This window comes from Salvia hispanica, chromosome 3 (genome assembly GCF_029641045.1).
Source record: "Salvia hispanica isolate PSC_SH4W2 chromosome 3, Shi_PSC_v1, whole genome shotgun sequence".
Taxonomy (NCBI): Eukaryota; Viridiplantae; Streptophyta; class Magnoliopsida; order Lamiales; family Lamiaceae; genus Salvia; species Salvia hispanica.
In genome coordinates, this window is record NC_142694.1 from 13657703 (window position 1) to 13669994 (window position 12292).

At 39.8% G+C, this 12292-nt stretch overlaps 3 protein-coding genes across 18 annotated transcripts; 2 read left to right on the forward strand and 1 right to left on the reverse strand.

Moving 5' to 3' along the window:
• The first annotated feature begins 173 nt into the window (after nucleotides 1–173).
• LOC125214095 (aldehyde oxidase 4-like) lies at nucleotides 174–5709 on the forward strand. Its single transcript, XM_048114975.2, has 10 exons — nucleotides 174–566; nucleotides 1140–2651; nucleotides 2726–2985; nucleotides 3063–3284; nucleotides 3353–3571; nucleotides 3633–4598; nucleotides 4674–4769; nucleotides 4842–4940; nucleotides 5021–5210; nucleotides 5297–5709. Exons 1-10 carry the CDS (start codon nucleotides 404–406, stop codon nucleotides 5512–5514), a joined length of 3945 nt encoding a protein of 1314 aa, XP_047970932.1. The 5' UTR covers nucleotides 174–403; the 3' UTR covers nucleotides 5515–5709.
• A 981-nt stretch (nucleotides 5710–6690) lies between these two features.
• On the reverse strand, nucleotides 6691–10820 carry LOC125214098 (Nucleic acid-binding, OB-fold-like protein). 16 transcript variants are annotated; one of them, XR_016136621.1, is made up of 4 exons: nucleotides 10126–10820; nucleotides 9772–9868; nucleotides 8283–9662; nucleotides 6691–8080 (listed from the first exon to the last, which is right to left on the reverse strand). XR_016136621.1 is itself a non-coding variant. In XM_048114979.2 (2 exons), exon 1 carries the CDS (start codon nucleotides 10745–10747, stop codon nucleotides 10127–10129), a length of 621 nt encoding a protein of 206 aa, XP_047970936.1. In that variant the 5' UTR covers nucleotides 10748–10820; the 3' UTR covers nucleotides 6691–8080; nucleotide 10126. The 16 variants fall into 16 exon arrangements, 1 of the variants encoding a protein (XP_047970936.1); XR_016136617.1 differs by having other exon boundaries at nucleotides 9769–9868; XR_016136623.1 differs by having other exon boundaries at nucleotides 8283–8833; nucleotides 9461–9868.
• Nucleotides 6992–9888, forward strand: LOC125214096 (uncharacterized). Its single transcript, XM_048114976.2, has 9 exons — nucleotides 6992–7223; nucleotides 7294–7498; nucleotides 7562–7652; nucleotides 7728–7873; nucleotides 7960–8203; nucleotides 8294–8398; nucleotides 8515–8697; nucleotides 8786–8990; nucleotides 9192–9888. The coding sequence occupies exons 1-9, from the start codon at nucleotides 6992–6994 to the stop codon at nucleotides 9659–9661; spliced, it is 1881 nt and encodes a 626-aa protein (XP_047970933.1). The 3' UTR covers nucleotides 9662–9888.
• Nucleotides 10821–12292: the final 1472 nt, after the last annotated feature.

Below are 12292 nucleotides of genomic sequence, written 5' to 3' on the forward strand. Positions count from 1 at the left end.
GATAATCAGGGACGGATCTAGCTACTAGTTAGCATGGGCAAATGCCCCACCTCAAATTTCATTAATTGCCCCTCTTAAATCTCTTAAATTTTGCCTATGTATATTTTTGCCCATCTTCATATAAATTTCTGGCTCCGTCACTATTGATAATGCATTAGCAATACACGAAAGAAATATAATTTGGTGAGGCAAATTAATATAGATTACTTAATATTGCATCAGTGAAAAATGAAAGTGCTAGGTCGAATTGGGCAATGTGACCTTTAAAGAAGTTGACGGTTGAGAGTTTTGAGGTACTACCATAAGGAGAGGCGATGCAATGCAAATTTATCCATTTTCGGTAGTTATTCATGCCTTTATATTTACATATTTAGAACTTTCTTGAGAAAGAGATACGTAGAAAATGGAGAAAAAAGATTGTGCAGTGGCCGGGGATGATAGTCATCTCGTGTTTGAGGTGAACGGCAAGAGATACGAGGTGGGAGAAGTCGATCCCTCCACCACTTTGCTCGAATTCCTGCGCTCCGCCACTCCTTTCAAGAGTGTCAAGCTCGGCTGCGGTGAAGGTTAGGTGCCTCGGCCATAATCTATGCTAACATACTCTTCATTATATACTTAAAAATGGTAAATTGTCTAAAAAATCATGAAATTTGGTTAATTTTTAGTCAATCTCGCAACTTTAATAAATAATTGATTATATCGTAAGGTTGGAAATGAGTTAACTCTTAAGATTTTGCAGTATAACTGAACTCAAATTGAAATATTTGTGTAAGCATGCAAATCTAGATAATCTAAAATTAAATAAAAAAGGGAAATGAAAGAAAGATCACAATTCCAAGTTATTGTGTCGGCTTTTTACTCGAGAGAGACTATTATTCCGAGAATGTGTTTGATACCATAGAATTGATGGTGTGTATTTGAATTATAAATCAATCTTTTAATATACTCTTTTTATAGATAAATTAACAGAAATTTAAAGTCAGTCATCAACCACTCTATCATGATTCATGAGTATTAGACTACTTTGATAGTAGTTTTTTTTATGGATTGTTTTGCATGCACAAATTAGAGTTTCACTCCCTTTACACATTACAACAAGCAATGAATGAATTGTGTAGTAATTCTGTGATTGAATTCAGGTGGCTGTGGGGCTTGTGTGGTGGTGCTCTCAAGATTCAACCCTGTCCTCAACCAACCAGAGATATTCAGTGTGAGCTCTTGCCTCACTCTCCTTTGCAGCCTCAATGGCTTCTCCATCACCACCACCGAAGGCCTCGGCAACACCAAGCACGGCCTCCACCCAATCCACCAACGCTTCGCGGGTTTCCACGCCTCCCAGTGCGGCTTCTGCACCCCCGGCTTCTGTATGTCCTTCTTCTCCGCCCTTGCCAACGCCGACACAGCACCTCAGCCCCCACCCCCCGGATTCTCCAACCTCACCGCCTCCCAAGCCCAAACGTCTATAACCGGCAACCTCTGTCGTTGCACTGGCTACCGCCCCATCGCTGATGCCTGCAAGAGCTTTGCTGCTGATGTTGACATCGAGGATCTTGGGATGAATGCTTTTCCGAAAGGGGAGTTTCCACCGTACGATCCTCAAGACGACGTCTGGCCATATGTACGAGTATGCAAACAAGAATGTAGCACAGTCTTGAATTCTGAAAGTCTCTCTTGGTTCACTCCAGTTAGTCTAGAGGAACTCGGCAGCTTGGTGGCGGATGGTGCGCGGTTCAAGTTAGTCGTCGGGAATACAGGGATGGGATATTACAAGGAAACAGAGAGATATGATAAGTACATTGATCTTAGGTACATTCCTGAGCTCTTGATGGTTAAAAAGGATGAATCCGGGATTGAGTTCGGGGCAGCTATTTCGATTTCAAGAGTTATATCATCTCTCAAGGAAGAAGGCGAATCCGACTTAGTCTTGGCGAAGATTGCTCATCATATGGAGAGGGTTGCTTCCATTTTCATTAGGAACTCAGCCAGCATTGGGGGGAATTTGGTGATGGCACAGAGGAGGTCTTTTCCTTCGGATATTGCTACATTGCTTCTTGCTGTGGGGTCGACTGTCGCCCTCTTGAGAGCCCGTGCGCAGGAAAGGATGACTATGGATGAGTTCTTGTACGGGCCACCTCTCGCCCCCACAGACGTGCTCTTGAGTGTCTACATTCCTTTCTTGGGTCCGAAAGTGGGTTTTGAGAGCTACCGGGCTGCACCAAGGCCGCTTGGGAATGCTTTGCCATACTTGAATGCTGCTTTCTTGGCTGATGTTAGCTTTAAAGAAAGTGGTGGTGTTACTTTGAACTATGCTCGGCTGGCTTTTGGCGCTTATGGGACAGACCACGCGACAAGGGCTAGCGAAGTGGAGGAGTATTTGGCAGGGAAAGTGTTAACCGTTGAAGTTTTGGTTGAAGCAGTTAGATTGGTGAAACTCTCTGTCGAACCCAAACATGGAACGACGCATCCTGCTTACAGGAAGAGCTTAGCAGTTAGTTTCTTGTTTTCGTTTCTCACTGCGTTTATTGATGTTTCTTCTCCCACGCTTGGTGTCTCACTTTCCGAAGTAGCTGCTTCAAGCAACGAAGAAACTGATACATACTATCCGGTTGGTGAGCCTATTCCTAAAGTTGGAGCAATCATCCAAGCTTCCGGTTCGTTCTCATCTTTTTTCCGTATGTAGGAATTTGGGGTGAAGGAAGTTTGTTAAATCTGTTTGTACCAACAGGTGAAGCTGTGTACGTAGATGACATTCCTTCACCTCCACATAGTCTACATGGAGCACTTGTTTATAGCACGAAGCCTCTAGCTCGAGTGAAGAGTATCTCTTTCGAGGCTGTCCCAAAACCAAGTGGAATCGTTGATGTTATCTCTGCCAAAGACATCCCCCAAGGAGGACAAAATTTTGGAGCCACGGGCCTTTTCGGATCTGAATATTTGTTTGCTGACGATACCACTGCGTCGGCTGGTGATCTAATCGCGTTTGTGGTATATGAAACTTGTCATATGGTACTAATTGTAACCGGTTGTTTGTCTGACTTTGCCTTGTTAATTATATTCGTTAGGTTGCACGTAGCCAAAAGGAAGCCAACGCCGCTGCAAGAATGGTTCAAGTGGATTATGAGACACAAGGCTTAGAACCACCAATCTTGACAGTTGAAGAGGCCGTCGAATACTCAAGTTTCTTCGATACTTTTTCACCCTACGAACCTCACCTAAAACCGGAAATGATTGGTGATTTCACCAAAGGAATGGCTGAAGCTGATCACAAGATTCTCTCTCAAGAGGTACTTTTATTGATTAGCTGTTTCAGTCAGTTGCATACATACTTCACATGTTGTTTTTGAACATTCAGATCATACTTGGTTCTCAATACTTCTTCTACATGGAGACGCAAACAGCGCTTGCAATCCCGGATGAAGACAGCTGTATGGTGGTGTATAGCTCAGTCCAATCCCCTGAGTTGGCTCAAATATCCATTGCACGTTGTCTCGGTGTCCCAGAGCACAATGTTCGTGTTATTACAAGACGATTAGGTGGAGGCTTCGGAGGGAAGTGTCAAAGAGCAATGAAGGTGAGTGTGATCATCGCTCCTCTCTCTATATCTCTCTGTCTCAACAATGTTGTGTTTTCAGGTAGCAACAGCATGTGCACTTGCAGCTCGAAAACTAGGCCGACCGGTCAGAAGCTACATAGACCGAAACGCTGACATGATAATAGCAGGAGGGAGACATCCTATGAAGATAACATACACTGTTGGATTCAAAGAGAATGGCAAATTGACAGCACTCCATGTCGATATACTTATCGATGCAGGCTTCTTTATCGACTTCAGCCCCTTCATCCCATATATGCTAGTAGCAGGGCTGAAGAAGTACAACTGGGGAGCTCTCTCGTTCGACATAAAACTATGCAAGACCAACAACACGAGCAAAACAATGATGCGCGCCCCTGGTGACGTGCAGGGGAATTTCATCGCTGAAGCTATAATAGAGCGCGTCGCGTCTCTGCTGTCAATGGAAGCCGGTTCAGTCAGAGAAATCAATTTTCACACAGGCGAGAGCCTGCAGCTATTCTACGCTGAGGCTGCTGGAGAAGCTTCGGACTACACCCTGCCTCGTATTTGGGACGAGTTGATTAGTTCATCATGCTATATGGAGAGGACTGCAGCGGTAGAGCAGTTCAACCGGTCCAACGTATGGTGTAAAAGAGGCATTTCTTGTGTTCCGATTGTGTATAAAGTGACGGTGAGTGGGAAACCGGGGAAAGTGAGCATCCTTAACGATGGATCCGTGGTTGTGGAAGTTGGAGGCATAGAGATGGGGCAAGGGCTGTATACAAAGGTGAAACAAGCAACTGCCTATGCTCTCAGTTTGATCAAATGTGATGGAATGGAAAACCTGATCGAAAAGGTTCGCGTTGTAGAGTCAGACACGTTGAGCCTTGTACAAGGAGGCATAACCGCTGGAAGCACCACCTCTGAAGCATGTTGTGCTGCTGTGATCCAATGCTCTACTCTTTTAGTCGAACGATTAAGCCCTCTTGCCACTACGCTGAAAGACGAACAGGGCTCACTCCAATGGAACGATCTCATTCTCGAGGTTTGTTTTTTGCATTCGATTCACTTCATGCTACAATATCCTTCCAAATAACTGTGTATTATGCGTTGTAATCAGGCACATAGTCAGTCTATAAATTTGGCAGCAAACTCTTACTTTCTTCCCGAGTCCGGTTCGACAGAATACTTGAACTATGGTGCTGCAGTAAGTGAGGTAACATTTCCTATGTTTTTACTTCAATGCTTCACGAATGGTGTTACTACAGCGAGTTTGTTGTGGTTGCAGGTGGAGATATGCGTCCTCACGGGCGAAAAGTCTATATTGAGAACGGATATCGTCTACGACTGTGGGCAGAGCTTGAACCCTGCTGTTGATATGGGACAGGTACTGTATGTTCAAGAAAAATGGTGACTTATAACTTACATGGATAATGCAATTCATTAGGTTGAGTTTGATACATACAGATTGAGGGATCTTTCATACAAGGTGTGGGGTTTTTCATGCTTGAAGAATACTTGACTAATGAAGAGGGACTTATGACTACAAACAGCACTTGGGATTACAAGATCCCGAGTCTTGACAACGTTCCGAAAAAGTTCAATGCTAGGGTGCTCAACACCGGGCATCACCCAGACCGCGTTCTCTCTTCTAAGGGTAATGTAGTGTTTTGAGTGTGTCTGATAGCAATGGTTTGTGTGGGTGTTGTTGTTGTTGTTGTGTGATGTGGTGCGCACGTGCAGCTAGTGGCGAACCTCCTTTGGTTCTTGCGACTTCAGTATATTGCGGTATACGAGCGGCTGTGGTGGAGGCTAGAAAACAGCTTAAAGGTTGGGGAGCCACACAAGGGACTGATTCCGACTTCCAACTCGACGTTCCGGCTACTCTGCCCGTTGTTAAGCAGTACTGCGGTCTCGATTATGTCGAAACCTACTTACGCAGCTTGCTTGCTCCTCCTTGAAGCTTTGTCATCGCCATCATCTACGTGTTAATATGATGTACATAGAGTTGCAATAATGCATGGATGCACTATGCTTGTGCTATGTAAGTCTTGCTACATGGCATCCCAAAAAACTGATCCTTTATATATGTATAGATTTGTGCGAATTGTAAAAGATTTACTAGTAATGTATGTTTAATATGGCAAGTTGTAAAATATCATTGTTGCAAATATAACTAGTTTTAAATGTTAATGGCAATATCATGAAAATATTAAATATCATAACGCTGTTATCCAGTGTATATGATGAAGATAAGGTACTACCTTTGAAAAAACTAGAATGCACTATAACGTGCACTAGTGGGATATTCTGTATCATCCACTTGGTACTTATATGTATTGATCAATTAGTCTTGAATTCTTTTATCTTTTTCCATGTTTAAACAGCAATATTTAACATTTCTTTTTTTGAATTTTAAATTGCCAATGAAATTTTATGATTCCAAAATAACTAACGTATAGAGATTTTACCATAAATCGGTAAATATAACTATGTTGGAAGTTGCTAGTGTTTCGTCATTTGTTGTAGTGCTATCATATGGTTAGTTTTATAAGTCGCTAGAGTTTCGTCATTTGTTTAGTTAGTAATCCCATTTTGCAGAAAATGTTTTGGCATTTTTGATAAATTCTTCTTTGAAGTTCTCTTATTTTTGTGATAATATTTTTACGTTTTTTTTTTGTACTACTAATCGTTTCAAGTGGGTCCAACCACTAGGTAAGTGCTCTCTCATATTCACTTCAATATCTTATCAGTAATATGGAGTAGATGATAATGTCAAAGTTCAAATAATGAGCTTTAAATAAACCTTGAATTAATTTTGAGTTTTGACACTGCAATTCACACCTAAATTTCAACTTCAATCTCATACCAAAAATCAATAAATCTAAATTGCAACAAATATTAAAAATTAGGTCTTTATTGCTAAGTTGTAGTATCAAAAATCATGACTAAATTGCAATTTACTTTTAAAAGTTATATAGATAAATTATGGAAAAATCGAATTCATAGAACTTGATATAGAAAACCTGTTATAAAAAAAAAGGCCTTAAAATAATTACGTTTTGATCAAAGAAATAAAAAAATATTTTAGTACATTTTATCTGCCTAGTTTTAAACCAAGTAACTACAAAAAGATTAAACCCAAAATAATTTAGTCATTTGCACTTATAACAAAATATCCAAGAATACATGTGAAAATACCTCCCACTAAAAACTCATCAGGAATCACTACTTGTATATTTATTCACACACTGGCACAGATACTACTCTCATTGAAATCTTCATAATCCTCTACAAAATATTTATAAAAAACCTTTAAATAGCTATCTCTACACCTTGCGTGCAACTAGAGGTATTACTTATTTTACTATGTTTCCCTAGACAAAATTAAATAATTGCATTATTTGTTGAACATAAATAGGCTGTGTTGCAGAGGTAATGATGAAGGTGGTTTCAAGGGGTGTGAAGATGAAAATGATGGTGATGGTATTAATGGTGATAGTAGTTACAGAAGCAAAGGAATACATGAAATACAAAGACCCAAAACAGCCATTAAATGCAAGAATCAGAGACTTGATGAAGAGAATGAGCCTTGAAGAAAAGATTGGGCAGATGACTCAGATTGAGAGGATGCATGTCTCTCCAACTCTACTCAAGAAATATTTCATAGGTAATTCTCTATTTTCTTAATTGTTTTTTGGCACCAACAACTCTATGGATTTAGTTTGGTGGATGTGTAGGGAGTGTTTTAAGTGGAGCTGGGAGTAGTCCATCTCCCAAGGCATCTGCAGAGGAATGGGTGAAAATGGTGAACACTTTTCAAAAGGCAGCTCTTTCGACTCGGCTCGGAATACCTATCTTCTATGGCGCTGATGCTACCCACGGCAACAACAATGTCTACAACGCTACTATTTTCCCTCACAATGTCGGCCTCGGAGCCACCAGGCAAGTCTAACGTTTTATACATTTTGACACGAACATCAGATCCTAACATCAGTGGTGGAACAGAGATCCAGCCCTTGTCAAGAGGATTGGAGCAGCCACTGCACTTGAAGTTAGAGCAACGGGAATCAACTACAATTTCGCACCCAGCCTTGCTGTAAGTAATTTATACCTAAACTAAACTCAGTAGTGTTAAGTATCAGGTCTAGTCATTCTGTTCATCTGACTACAGGTTTGCAGAGATCCAAGATGGGGCCAATGTTTCGAAAGCTATAGTGAAGATCCTAAGGTGGTTCGAGCAATGACAGAATTCATACCCGGTTTACAGGGCGACATTCCTGCCAGTTCCAGAAAGGGTGTCCCCTTTCTTGCTGGAAAGTATAAATCTCCATCTCTTTCTGTATTTCAACCCAGAACAAAAATATGGTTGCCTAACAAGTGAAGATATTATTCATTTACCTAAGGGCAAAGGTCGCAGCCTGTGCAAAAGGTTTTGTAGGCGAAGGAGGAACCGTAAACGGCATTGATAAGAACAACACAGAGCTTGACTTTCATGGATTGCTCAGCATTCACATGCTTCCATACCTGGATTCAATCAGAAAGGGTGTCATCTCAGTCATGGTGGCTTATTCAAGCTGGAATGGCAAGAAAATGCATGCTAACCGTGATCTACTTACAGGTTTCCTAAAACACAAGCTCAAATTCAGGGTAACACAAATTAATGATAGATATCATGTTTTCGTTAAAGTTGCCTCGAGAGAATAAAAAGACAATACTGAGTGCACACATGAATTGCAGGGCCTCATCATATCAAGTTGGCTTGGCATTGACAGAATTACAGATCCACCTCATTCAAACTATTCCCATTCAATTGAAGCTGGTATTCTTGCAGGAATAGACATAGTGAGTGTTAGACATTTCCCAAAGCTGTAATACAAGACATTTATAAAACATCTAGCTACAACACAAACATGTCCTGTCATCCTTCTGTCTAATGTCAGATGGTTTAACTATTCTAGGTCATGCTGGAAGATAATCTCACAGAATTTATTGATGATCTGACCTACCAAGTGAAGAGCAACAATATCCCAATGAGCAGGATAGATGATGCCGTGAGGAGAATATTAAGGGTGAAGTTCACCATGGGTCTCTTTGAAAACCCCTTCGCCGACCTTAGCTTGTTAAACCAACTTGGCAGCCAGGTATACCATCTGCTAATTGTAAACCTTCCTGCTACTGTTTATTGTCCTTGCAATTCAACAATAACCGAAGCATACTTTTTTTGGAAAGAATCATCGGGAATTGGCCAGGGAAGCAGTGAGAAGATCACTAGTGCTTCTGAAAAATGGTAAAAGTGCTAATCAGCCATTGCTTCCTCTTAAAAAGGATGTGCAGAAAGTACTTGTTGCAGGAACTCATGCTGATAATCTTGGATATCAATGTGGAGGCTGGACAGTTGAATGGCAGGGTGTCCAAGTCAGTGATCTCATAGTTGGTATACTTCAAATTTTAATGCCTCAAACTCTGAAGTTTAAACATATTCTCAACATATTAGATGGATTTCCACTATTTCTGATATGCTTAGCTTTCCAAAATAAAGTAATATAGCCTTCAGCAAAGCACATCTTTACATGTAACAGAGTTGTAATGAGAATAATTTATATAGAGATAACTTTCTAATAAATCCGCATTGCAGGAACCACAGTCTTAAATGCTATCAGAAAGACAGTAGACCCTTCCACTCCAGTTGTCCACATGAAAAACCCTGGCATGGATCTAGTGAAGTCACAAAATTTCTCTTATGCCATCGTTGTTGTGGGTGAGGTCCCATATGCTGAGGAAAAAGGAGACAGCACAAACCTAACTATAATTGAACCAGGTCCAAGTACTATCAGGAACGTCTGCAGGGTTGTCAGATGCGTTGTTGTTATCATATCTGGGCGTCCAGTGACAATTGAGCCTTACCTAGATAAGATAGACGCACTTGTCGCAGCTTGGCTTCCAGGAACAGAGGGCCAAGGTGTAGCTGATGTCCTATTTGGTCAATATGGCTTCACTGGAAAACTTCCTAGAACATGGTTCAAATCAGTCGACCAGCTCCCCATGAATGTAGGTGATCCACATTATGATCCTTTGTTCCCATTTGGATTTGGCCTGACAACTTAACCTAGGCAAGGGTGCTAAATCTTTAGTGATAGTTACTTAGTATTACTAGCACCAATGCATTACTGATGAATAATTACTAAAAGGAACTGCCAGTAAGTTTTGCTTACAACATTTGTATAACTGCAGCCTATTGAATTTGGCTCCCGAGATACGCACTGCACTAGTTTGTCGGTTAATGTGGCCTTACCACGGGAAAATCATCAATACCTGATTCCTATTATTAGTTATCACGCTCTCATGATAAAAACATTGAAATAAAGGTCATAACCAATACAATTAAGAAGATAGACGAACAAAAACTGACAAATACTTCAAATTTATAGTAGCACTGAATTCTGGAACTTTGAAAACGAACACAAAGGCACAAATTCATGGCCAATACAAAATCCAACTACGAATTCCTCTAGTTCCTAAAGCATTGCGATCACATAAGCATTCTAGCCAAGCATTGTAAAGAACATCACCTCAGTAATATCCAACCCCGGCCATATCATTCCTTGAAAACTGCGCAGCTTCAGCTCCGTTTCCTAGAACCAGAATCCTCCCATTCCTACGTACAGCAATCTCTCTGATTCGACGGACGAGTCCAGTTATTGGATCATTGAATATTTTAGTCTCGAGATTCCCTTCCACGTACAATGTAGAACCGGGGACGAGATTTTTCGCGGCGAGTTCGCCCAATTTCTCTGGATAAACGGAGACCCTGTGCCACTGCACCGCGCAGCGATTGGCGTAATCACGCGGCTCCTCGTTGTCCAAAGGCCTCCGATTGTTGCGAATGCCACCCGTGCCGAGCGAAATTAGGGTTACCATTTTCCCGCTTTTCAGCCGCTTTTGAATCGGCGCCTGCCCAACCTGCCCTACCAATATCGCCTTGTAAATGCCGAGGTCCAAGCCGTTTTCGAGGGGTCGATCTGTATTGGTGCGCTGCTGGTTTGGAGGGGGGGAATCGGGGGGTGAGTCGGAATCGGAAACGGATTCTGGGGAGGAGAGACTTTTGGTGCAGAAAGAGAGAGATGTGTTTGAGAGTGGTCTGTGCTTTGAGAGAATGGCAGCGGAGAGTTTTCTAGAGAGAGAAGACGCCATGGAAGTGCTATCGAAGCTTCTGCAGTCTGCACTCGACTTGTGAGACTAAAATGGAAGAGATGATGCAGAAAATAAAGACACGTCATATTTATGCGTAATTTTGTTTTTGATTTTTCTGACTCCAAATTTTAGTTCAAACCCTAAATGCAGAGTATAAGAATATTGCGATGCTTTTTTATCGTAAAAAATGCGAATTTTAGATAAATAACAACCAAAGAATTTGTAATGACGTGATTGATAGTCTGGTATATAATTTTAATATAATAATAAAAAAAATTGTTAATGTGGTATTTAAGATAATGTGGCATGAGTATAATTTCCTATTAATACGTCATTTTCTGAACTCATCAATTCTGTAAATTTCACATATTATGATTAAAAAGCCATGATTTCATATGTTTTTATCATTTATGTCTAAATAACATTTTGATCATATTCTTTTTTCTTAGTGATTTTTTAAAAAATGTTTGATGGTATTGTTTTCCCTGAAAATTGCAAATTTAATCATATAGTATGGCAATGATTAAAAAAATATGTGACTGACTTAGCGGTGCATGAATGCAATGGTCAAAATACCTTATAGTAATTTATATTTAGCCCAAATCTCGTGGTGATCAACCGGCGCAAATATAAATATGTTATATTGCTAACTCATAATTTAATTGTCAACTACAACTAAATAATACTCCCTCCGTCACAGAGAAGTTGGCACACTTTCCTTTTTAGTTTGTCCCATAAAAGATGTCACATTTCCCTTTTTGGAAAAAGTTCTCTCTCACATGAATATAAAAATTATATTTTCTCTCTCCATTTAACACACAAAACAAAACCTCCTAAAATCCCGTGCCATTTTCAAAGTATGCCAACTTCTCTGGGACGGAGGGAGTAGTCATTAAATATTCAAATTAAGGGTTTAGATCATTAATCCCTAAATGTCAATACAATCAACGAAAAACGTCAATAAGATCATAGGATTAATTCCAAAAAATATCAATAGAGGTATTAATGTCAATTAACTACATATTTAGTTATAACTAACTTTTAAATCCCCAAACTTTAAATTCATATAACATATATAAATTAAAGATAATTTCATAAGGATTCCAACGATATCCTACATGCATATGTTCCGACGTCAAAATTTGAAAAAAAATTCAAATTTTTTTAATTTTTTCGTACAAGCAGAAATGTCAACATACTATATAAAATATATCAATATAATACATATAGAATGTCAATATAAGCAATGAGTTAACATTCTTAAAGCATTGTGTTGACATTCTCAAAGCATTGTGATAATATTTTCAAAACAATATATTGACATTTTCATCCAAAACCCTAATTTGGAGTTTTTATTTTAATCTTTTTTTAATAAAAATGAAGATTACACGTGGCAAATTATAGACCACACATTTTCTAAAATTCTATAGCCTTAAATTAGTTGTAGTTAACAATTAAATGATGAGTGAGCAATTGATCACTCTCCTCTCGTGGTATATTGATATCCTATTCAATAGTATTTCTTTATTTTCCTAGTATTACTAT

Bases quoted from the DNA above. Each gene is read 5' to 3' on its own strand.
- LOC125214095 (XM_048114975.2), top strand. From the start codon at position 404: ATGGAGAAAAAAGATTGTGCAGTGGCCGGGGATGATAGTCATCTCGTG. The intron at 3,285-3,352 runs GTACTTTTATTG...TTGAACATTCAG, and splicing joins ACAAGATTCTCTCTCAAGAG to ATCATACTTGGTTCTCAATA. The intron at 4,599-4,673 runs GTTTGTTTTTTG...CGTTGTAATCAG, and splicing joins GGAACGATCTCATTCTCGAG to GCACATAGTCAGTCTATAAA.
- LOC125214096 (XM_048114976.2), top strand. From the start codon at position 6,992: ATGATGAAGGTGGTTTCAAGGGGTGTGAAGATGAAAATGATGGTGATG. The intron at 8,204-8,293 runs GTAACACAAATT...CATGAATTGCAG, and splicing joins AACACAAGCTCAAATTCAGG to GGCCTCATCATATCAAGTTG. The intron at 8,399-8,514 runs GTGAGTGTTAGA...TAACTATTCTAG, and splicing joins TTCTTGCAGGAATAGACATA to GTCATGCTGGAAGATAATCT.
- LOC125214098 (XM_048114979.2), bottom strand. From the start codon at position 10,747: ATGGCGTCTTCTCTCTCTAGAAAACTCTCCGCTGCCATTCTCTCAAAG.